The sequence below is a fragment of the Ambystoma mexicanum genome, chromosome 3q (genome assembly GCF_040938575.1).
Source record: "Ambystoma mexicanum isolate Mex_15411 chromosome 3q, UKY_AmexF1_1, whole genome shotgun sequence".
Classification (NCBI taxonomy): domain Eukaryota; kingdom Metazoa; phylum Chordata; class Amphibia; order Caudata; family Ambystomatidae; genus Ambystoma; species Ambystoma mexicanum.
The window spans coordinates 203,250,463-203,260,743 of record NC_090926.1 but is presented as its reverse complement, the minus strand read 5'-3'; the positions used below and the strand labels follow the sequence as shown (position 1 = coordinate 203,260,743).

Genomic DNA, 10,281 nt, shown 5'->3' with positions numbered 1-10,281 from the left:
GAAAGTTCTGAATGGAAATAGCGAACTGAAACATGTTGAGGGCAAACCTAGTAATTGCATGTACTAAAGATATATCTAGATCTTTACTAATTAAACTTCAGCTTAACAGTTTAGCAAGATCTGTTTCTGAAGTTGGCTGATATCATACCTGTATCAGTGTTGAACTCCTGCTATTACATTAGAAGTTTATAGTGTCACAAGTACTTTATTTTAAAGTTTTTTTTAATCTAACTGTGTTTAATTGTGTTTTATCTATTTCTAATAAATTGAAAATGTTTTGAATTATAAAATTTGTATTTGGATGTGCCATTGTGTATGTATCTACCTTCTATTAATATATACCCTATCCGAGCCCCCAACCCAAAAAGAGGTAGAGAAATCACTATCTTTTGTATAGTGGCTTTTGGGTTTCCTCCTATCATATATACGCTCATGAAATGTATTACACAATGAAAACCTACGCATTATACAAGGCACCAGATTTGGAAATCAGATAGTACTCCAACAGCGTCTAGTGTGTATCGCAAGCGTCAGTGGCTTGCAACGTAGTGTAGGTGCCAGAAGGTGCAGATTTAGGGGAGTATGACGGAGTGCCTACAAGGTTTTGGTTTGGGGCATTAGGAGCACATTTGATAACGTACTCATTCATAAAACCGAGCTAACAAATGTTGCAACTCATTATCATGATGGCGGCCACGATAGAACAGTGAAGGTACCCTTTGGCAAAATATATTATCCAATCGGTTGCACGTGAGCCCCTTTTTCAGTAGGTTTGAAAACTAACTCGGATAAGTGTGGTTACCAGCATTTTGGGGAATTGTAGCTCATGGTTAACTGAACGCCTCCAAGTCACCCCGTGTTCATTGTTGAACAGCAATTCTGAAAGGACTGTGCCTGCTTGGTCATAGCTTGCTTAGTTTTCAGCAAATGTTCCATTTGAGCCATTTAAGTACATACAATATAACCCACAGCATGAATTTCACACGGGGACAGAATACACAAACTCAGGATTCTCCCATTTGAGAAACAAGTCTATAATCTTAAGCAGTGTCTCCAAAGCCCCGCCTCCCTCAAATTCTGCAACAGTAATGACGCCATTATTCTATGGGACAAGGCCATGCCTCCTACAGCACCACATTTGCCCATACATTTAACAATAAAATTCTTCGGTAGGTGGAATGAGAGGTCTGAAACGCAGGCCTCTTCCCTCCGCTCTGCAACACATGGGGAACACATTACAGACAAAATTATTGCTAATTATTAGACAACTTTTCTGCAACCACCACATCCTGCATCAGTGTGCCCCTACAAACCTCCATGACTTCCGATATAGTTGTAGTGAACGAGACATGTCAACCTGGACAACCCCGGCTTAGAAACAGTGGCGAGAGCTGGATATTGAACACGTGGCAGGGCTGTTAGCTTCTTAAAAGAGCAATCACTTATTAGATAGCAAAAGTAGTCAGTTATTGCTGCTTTGTAGAATGCAGGTTACTGATTGTTTTTAGATTTTGAGTGCACCAACCCGGAGAGTTCCCTGGGATTGCAGAAGGGAAACATTGGGGTCAGGCTAATGCATTCACCCTCATAGCGCACTCGAGCTACTATCACACTCAAGCCGGTGCACCCGCTTTAGAGTAGATGGGAGCGGGTCTGCCCGATTGCTGAGGAATCTTCATGACTGTAAGCGCCGGGCTTGAGATGGATTTATAGGGTCTATGAGTGAACCTTGCAAGTAACAACGCCCCGGCGTTGTGGTAGACATTGCTCCATGTATCTTTTATGCATTGGCCGAGGGCATACACGAAGCACACCATGCATGTTCTCTATAGTGCACGTGCACTTTGGATCCAGAAAGGTGAAGCGCCATCACAATCAGGTTCTGACCTGGTCTCCACATGTACACGCAGGCAGTGGTATGTCCTGTAGCCGTCACAGAAGACTAGTGTTGCTAGAACCGCAGTTATATGGCACAGTACCACATTTCCATGGCAAATGGTCTTGTACCTTGATTGAGTATGGCATATTGATTACACATATCTAGTAACATCTAGTATTGATAACGCTCTTCATGCTGGATTCCTTCCACTTTTAAGCCCTTTAATAATCCTATTATATTCCAATTAAATGGCATTCAATTTACTGATGCTGTAGGGACGAAGTCTTTGAGGATACAAACTTGTGAAGGTCTTGCTGGGGCTATGTCGGAGGCGAGTGCTAAACCTTGGTCTATGCAACTGCTGCCCTACTCTCGGTCCTTCTATCTCTGACCACTTGCCTTATTCACTTGCACTGCCTTCATTTACTAATTTCTTAACTTGGCTCTAATATTTGCTGGACGCAAGACCTTCTGGTAGAACATCTCAATGCACTGCACATGGAGACGAGTGTCTTGATCTTTGGACTCCATGTATTTATCCCTGCTAGTTGTTCAGGGATTTGCATGGGGTCCCAATGTCACTCCTGGTCTTGGGGAAAAGCCTGTGGGGGACCCCACCAACCAGCATGCCTGTCCGGACGGATTCCTGGTTTGATGTTCTGGTAGCGGTGTCTGTGCAGACTACTCTACTTCCTTGATGTGAATAGAAAAGGTTTCCATTATCATGCTATAGTTTACCCACAGAGCCATACATCCTGTAAGGTAGTGGCCTGCAACCTTTGGCTCTCCAGATGCGCGCCTGTATAGTCAAATCTGAGCGACCATGCGAGAAATAGTCCTAAACATCTGGCGTGCCAAAGGTTGCTGAACACTGCTACAGAGCCGTCCATTTCTCTTTATCCAGATATCCCAGTACCCCATCACAACTAGAGGGCTTAGTATGGCATGCCCTGACACATGTGTCTAGCAAGAGGAGTTTAGTGGCACCATTTGCTGGTATTTTGTCCTCTGTCTTCTGCGCCAGCATCCGATCGTCCTTCCAAAGGTGAAGTCGAAGAATGGTCTCAGCAGGAGTCTTGCCATTCACCAGCTCCATTTGTTTTTATGTTCTTCGTAAGAAACAAGTGGGAATGTAAAGAAAGTAATTAAGTCAACCGGCCCTTAAATAGTAACCTGATATTAATGTGCTTACTTTAAATAGAAAACATTCTTCCTGTGACTAAGATTAAGTGCTTTTGGACAAGAGAGCGCATGTTTGTTCCCATTGGATCTCACAACAAAGGTGTGTGTGTGTGAGTGTGTGTGTGTTCAGGTGGAACTCGACCTCAGAGGTTGCCCATTTAATAGGTATTTAGTGGAACTCATGCCCACGCTGACTACCACCATCACTCCATTGGAAGCCACCTTCATACTGGGCACCTCTAATGCATATGATCTTCCCCACTAAAGAAGACACCAGAGCCACACCAGATGCCTCGCCTGACTCATAGCTTAAGTTCGTCCCTAAAAGCCACCCGACACAAGCTTGACATCACTGTGTTATTGTCCGCTGGCACCCCTCACTGGCGGCTGGTCTCTTCCTCTCCTTTGGCGCTGTTCCTTCTCATTTCCAGCATACCACTCTGCACCGCACTGGCCTGGCATCCACCCATCACAGCGTCTTCAAAGTCTAAGACAGGAACACATGAGGGAGAAGGTGACTATCCATGGAGCAACGAAGGCATGTCAAAGTCATACAACATCTCAGCGTCCAGCACATACAGAGGTAGCACACACAAGTGCCTTGCTTTCGGTAAATGGAACCTGCACACATGAATCCGTCCATGAAACACTGCAATTCAAAAGTGAACATTAATTCAACCCCAACATTTCCAGTGCGAGTTTATGTCATGTTTGACATCTTGTAACTTTAGACTCCTTGTAGTTCTCCAACATTAAAAAAACGGGCATCAGAACCAGAAGGGGGCAATCACTTAAGGAATTCCAGAAAGGAACACTAGTTAACTGTGAAAAATGCAAATAGACCAGTGTGTCTTTTATTCAAAAAGGTTTCTTCTTTTAAAAGTAAAACACAAAATTAAAGGCCAGAAAATCAATTCAAATCAGAATTTTAAGCAGACTATAATCGTACCATTTAATAGGGTTGTTCATCTACATTTTTCTTCTGATCCTTTACGTTTTATAAACATTACAGACTTGACTTGTTCCCCAATTAATTTAAAAATATGAGCACGGGCAATTCTCAGTCGCACTGCGCACAAGATTGCAATATAGGCATGTATTGCAAGTAATTGAAGAGAGATGTGGTTATAAGTCCAATGGATTTATTTGCAAAGTAGCCTGACACGTGTTTTCGAGTCTAAACTGACTCTTCATCCGAGGCTGTAAATGGGAAATGGGACCTAAGATAAATTGAATGAAGGACAGTGCCAGAAAACTCTCTCACGGCTTCGCAATTGCGGTAATTTCAGCACAGCAGGAAACGCCAAAGTGATGTGAAAGGAAGTAGGGGCTGAAATTACCGCAATTGCGAAGCCGTGAGAGAGTTTTCTGGCATGGTCCTTCATTCAATTTATCTAAGGTCCCATCTCCCATTTACAGCCTCGGATGAAGAGTCGGTTTAGACTCGAAACACGTGTCAGGCTACTTTGCAAATAAATGCATCGGACTTATAACCACATCTCTCTTCCATTACTTACAACACATGCCTATATTGCACTCTTGGGCGCAGTGCAACTGAGAATTGCCCGTGCTCTAATTATTTCCACAACAGTGGGTTGTACTTGGCAGTACTCCCACACCTCTCAGGCACCTGCAGCCTATGTGCACTCTTAATATTTATTCATACAAGCGCTGTGGTTTTGTGACTTTTCTTCCAAACCTGTGTTTTTCTTATAATTTAAAAATATAAATTTTTGAAAAATGCCTGCATATCAGAGTTGTTCACACCAAACTAATTTTGGCATAGCTGGCACATGGACCTTCAATAATCTTTATTTTAAGGTGAACATGGTGATAATGCCACTTGCAATGGCATGACATTTGCCACAATGTCATGCTATCACAAGTACGAATGTGATCTTCAGAGAGGTTTCAGTTATCCTGGCTTGAAGCAATAGCTAGAAGCACAGTGCAGTGTATACAATAAAACTACTCTCAACCTACAAGACTGTGCATGAATTGGTGATTTTATTTTTAACAAAGAGGCGACGAGGACAAAAAGAGCAATCAGCCTTCAAAATGGTACTACTTCCTGGGGAGGAATGTTCCATACTAGTGTTATCGGCGGGAAGTGGCAACAAACCTGTAAAACCAGAAATCAATGATGACCATGTGCTACTTCAAGGAATCAAGCATAAGTAAATATTTTAATTTTTATTTTTATTTATATATTCTTTTTTCTAGGTATGCAATATGACCTTGGGAAGGAACTCAAAAGGCTGTGCAAGGTCAATATAACAGAACCTATAGAATTCTGAAAGTGGTTCTCCCCAGGGGTTATTGTGAGGAAACCAAATAGTACCATTTGCATGTGTGTGGACTTGATTGTCCTAAATGCAAGCATATAGGTTGACAGACATCGCTCGCCAAACGTTAGTCAAATGCTGGAAACAACAGAGTCAGCATGAGGGTTCCCCATGATGTACCTGTCCTTTGGCATATCATTGGGGCTACACTACTCATGACATATGGCTATCACAGTCTGCCCTTTGTGCTTTCAACGGTTGGTGCAACAATTGTTTAGAGAAAAGGAAAGGACATAATTCGTTCAAAACAACAGACTGGTGACCGGAAAAAATAAAAGAGAACATGATGCAAGGAAGCAGGGGTCGCGCTAAGTGTCAAAAAGCAAAGGGTCGGGTCGGCCACCAGGGGGCGCCGGATGAAGACCTAGCTCCGCGTCGCTCCGCCAGGGCTACCTAAATCCTTCAAAATCCTGCCGTTTCTTCGGTCCCCTTGCCGACCTGCAATACATATCTCTGCAGGGGAATACACCAGCATCCCCCCCGAAAAAGCCTGGCGGAAATCGGGCCTGCCTGAGCCTCCTGCACCGTGTGAAAGCCCTGCCGGTGACAGAGTCGGCGGGAAGGAAGCGCCGCCATCGGCAGTGCCCATCAGAGCCCCGCCGGAACTACGCCTCGTGCACCAATCGATCCCCGAGGCTCCCGGGAGAGCTGCCGCGGGACCGGTGTCGTCGCCCGGCGAACTGAGAGGTGAGGACTTGCCCTACCCCTCCCACCCCGGGCCTCCGCTCCAGCCGCTGCCGCCACAGCCACCGACTGGTCCTGAACCCGGAGGGGCGCCCAATTGCACCTGGGGCCGCCTCCTCCTCCCCCCCCTGCACAGCACCCGCGCTGGCTCTCCCTCCCCGGCCTCCGCCGCGGGCGGGCCGCCTGGGTTGAGGGCTGCCCGTGGGAAAGAAACATCGAGTGCGGGGGAGGCACTCGCGGCAGCTGGAAGAGGGGGAGGGGACATCTCGGGGCGGTCGGCAACGAAGACTGAACACCAGCGGGTCGGAGCGGACCTGTTGGGGGATCGCTCCTGAACCCAGGCGTTGCACCTTGAGGTTGCCTCCTAAAAAGAAGTTCAGCCCAACTGGAATAGTGAAGGAGCTCACACCAAACACCAGGAAAAAGCACCCGCCACGCACTGGGAGAGAGGCCAAGGACTCGCCCCCGGACGCCTGGACCCAAACTTGCCATCTCGGCCGGAGTAAGCACGCCGACACATCCGACTGGCGCCACCCTCACCGCCTGCATAATCATCCCCCCCACCCCCTGAGCTACACGATAAAACATGCCCAGGGCTGGGTCACACTGGACATAAGGCCAGACTGCGCGGGCCAAGGCTCGACAGGGGGCAAAGCAACACGCTGGGAACCAGGGATAAGGCCACCAGTCGGCAATCCACCGGAGGCCACAGAAACGGATCGAAGGCCTAAGGACCCCCCAGGAGGGAACCTCCGTTCCAACGGAACACACCTGCACCCAGTGCCACCCCGATAGGGTGAGAATGGGAAAGGATCAGCCCTGCAGGGGAACGACCCAAAACAAAATAGATAAATACACGATGAGCACCCCGGCGGCTCTCCCGGACCCAACTAGTAGGGCGGACAACGAGTCAACGAAGGGGGATGCGGCCCAAACGCTGTCTCTCACCGACATCATGGCAGCAATCAACGACTCCAGAACCTCGGTAGAGACCAAAATAGACGGCTTGGCCTCCGAGGTGTCCTTTGTGAGGCAAGACTTAAGGAACCTAACTACCAGGGTTGGGGAAGCAGAACAACGAATATCTGACACCGAAGACACAGTTAAAAACCTGGGAGGCCGCCATGAACAAATGGAACGGAAAATCACCACGCTCGAAAATAGAGCTGAAGACAGTGAAGGTAGGTCCCGCCGGAATAATCTCCGCATACTCGGCCTTCCCGAGAAAGAGGAGGGGCCCTCCATGGAGCTCTTTCTGGAAGACTGGCTAGCAGACTTGATGGCTCCCAAGCAACTCTCCAAATTTTTCTCAATAGAAAGAGCACACAGAGTTCCGACGGGCAGACCAGTCCCGGGGGCCCCCTCACGAACGGTAATCGCAAAACTCATGAACTACAGGGACCGAGACACACTGCTGCACATGGCAAGGGCGACTGGCCCCATCACATACAATGGTAACCGAATTGGGTTCTTCCCCGACTATACGAGAGAGGTCCAGAAGTCGCGACAATCCTACTACTCCATTAAAAAGAAACTGTCACCCCTGGGCATTAAATACGCACTCTTCTTTCCGGCAACATTCAAAGTATACGCAACAGCAATGTTCATGTGTTCTACAACCCCTGCGAGGACTGGGAGTGGTTAGAAACACAGGTCCTCTCTACTCCATGCCCGAATAGACCGGGTGGAAGCACACCCCGCAGGCACGACGGAGACAACGACCACCCCGCTGGACAGGTCACCCCACCACGTGAAGAAGCCGGAAAACCCGGATCTCCGATCAACATGGGACACACCTGAAATTGTGCAACTACTGATCGACAGGACTAAGGAAACGGTATGAGATCCTCACAGCCGGCGGCCCTGGAGGGGCTGTGGGGGAAGTGGACAACTAACACCTCTACGCCCCCTGAGGGGGACTCTTCACTGTTAGTTCTACTTTACGTTCAGTGGTTACCTTGAACCACACGAGTTGCGGGGTAGGGTCCTTCTGACCCCTCCCCCCGCCACCGAGTTGGGGCCTCTGCCCCTTTAGTAGTTTAAATGGTTAGGGGAACAGGTACTTCTGGTTGGGGGGAAGTGCAGGGTGGGGGGAGTTTGGGGGTTTTCTTGGGGAAAGAAGGGAAAGGCCTCATGTCACAAATACCAGCAGTAATGGTCAGCAAAACAGAAACTCAGAGAAATCCTTGCATGAGATATGAGAGGGACCGAAACGTCCCCCCCACTGACCAGCATATACCCATCTACACGGACATGGCCTACGGTTCACAGGTTAGGGTTCTAGAGTTTGCACATGTAGTACACAAAATTGATCATCAAATAAGAACAGCAGAAGGGCTCAGATGTCAGTTACGCCTCAAAACGGCCGACAAAATAGAAGCACAGGAAACACACCGCATCCTTCCATATAACCCCGAACCAAGACTCATGCCGATATAACACAAAAGAGACAAATATCTCTGTTGACCTGGAAAGTAAAAGGCTTGGGGTCGGGCATGAAGCGTAAACTGGTACTTCAATACCTTAACCGCCATTCCCCAGACATTGCATTCATAACAGAAACCCACCTGATCAGTACCAATAGTGGGCTCTTTAGAAAAACAAACTACCCACACACATACCTCGCCGGGTTCTCCAGAGGTTCTAGGGGAGTCATGATCCTCCTACATAAAAGATTCTCGTTTATCACAAGGAAAGTCAAAGCAGACCCTCGGGGCAGGTTTGTGATGGTATTGGGGGAACTGTGGGGGGAGACTTGGGGCCTCGTGGCAGTGTATGCACCTCCCACGCTTACAGCGGAACTCCTTGTTGAGCTCCAAGATATGATACTAGAAGAGCAGGCGGACTCATGGGCAATAGGGGGAGATTTCAATGAGGTCATGGAGATAGCCTGGGACAGAACACACGTGGGCATCAGAGCAGCAGACACCCCGACCAAACTCTGCACCTTTGCAGAAGCTATGGGGCTATCTGACACATGGAGGGCAGCCCACCCCACAGATCGGGGCTACTCGTTCTATTCCAATGCACACCGGTCCCTATCCAGACTTGATTATATCCTCACCCCTATGAACATGGCCCATCGACTATTATCTGCAGAACTCCTGGCGAGAGGGATCTCTGACCACTCCCCCCTGTTGGTGAAACTCAAGGGTTTGACAGCAAAACAGGAACCCACCTGGCGCCTGAACACCTACTACTTAGGGATACCCGAAATACTGGAGGGGCTTGCAAATAAAACATCGGAATACTTCGACCTAAATGGGGAGGCTGTGGGCTGCCCAATAATAAGGTGGGAAGCATACAAGACCGTCATAAGGGGGGAAGCAATTTCCTTGGTGGCAGCTCACCGAAAACAGGACACCGAGGCAATCTCCGAAGCAGAGGCCCAGGTAACTAGGCGAGAGGAGAAACTCCTCGAAGAGGGAACCGAGGAGGCACATGAGGCGTTAGTAACAGCCCAAACAATCCTGAAAGACAGGGCCTTAGACAACGCCCGAACCGCCCACTGGCTGGTCCGGAGCCAGATATACGAGAGGGGAGACAAAGCCACCAAAACATTAGCCTGGCTGGAGCGTAGAGAGCAGAGTAAAGGACAAGTACGGGCCATCCAAACCCCGGACGGGGATTTACTAATGGGGGACACGGAGATTGCCGGGGAATTTGCAAACTACTACAGAGAACTATACTCCCCGCAAATACGAGAACCCCCAACAAACATCCCAAACTTTCTGGACGCGATCACGATCCCCTGCCTCTCTGAATCCCAGATAGAACAGTTAGACACAGCCATCACCGAAGACGAGGTAGGGGAAGCCCTCTCTCAACTGCAAACCGTGAAGACCCCCGGCCCCAACGGGTTCCCGGTAGAACTGTGGAAAAAACTGAGTGTAACCACAACGAAACATATGCACACCATGTTCCTCCGTAGCAGAGAACAGGGCACCCTCCCGCCAGACCTCCGAAAAACGACAATAGTGGTGATCCCCAAAGCAGGGAAACCCCCAGAGCACTGCGCCTCCTACAGGCCTATCTCTTTAATAAATGGGGAGGCCAAAATACTAGCCAGAGTCCTCGCCGGCAGACTGCTGGGGGTGATGGGATCTCTAATCCACCCAGACCAGTGTGGATTTATGCCCGGTAAGTCCACACGAATGAATCTCCGCAGGGTCCAGATTGCTCTTGATCGGG

The 10,281-nt window shown here is 48.5% G+C and overlaps 1 protein-coding gene across 3 annotated transcripts in view; it reads right to left on the bottom strand.

Moving 5' to 3' along the window:
* Nucleotides 1–274: 274 nt before the first annotated feature.
* NAB2 (NGFI-A binding protein 2) overlaps nucleotides 275–10,281 on the bottom strand; it is a 125,791-nt gene continuing 115,784 nt past the window's right edge. For all 3 annotated transcript variants that reach the window (XM_069653556.1, XM_069653554.1, XM_069653555.1), the window contains one exon: nucleotides 275–3,548. In XM_069653556.1, coding sequence (XP_069509657.1) covers nucleotides 3,439–3,548 — 110 coding nt within the window. In that variant the 3' untranslated portion in view covers nucleotides 275–3,438. The remainder of the gene's footprint in view (nucleotides 3,549–10,281) is intronic.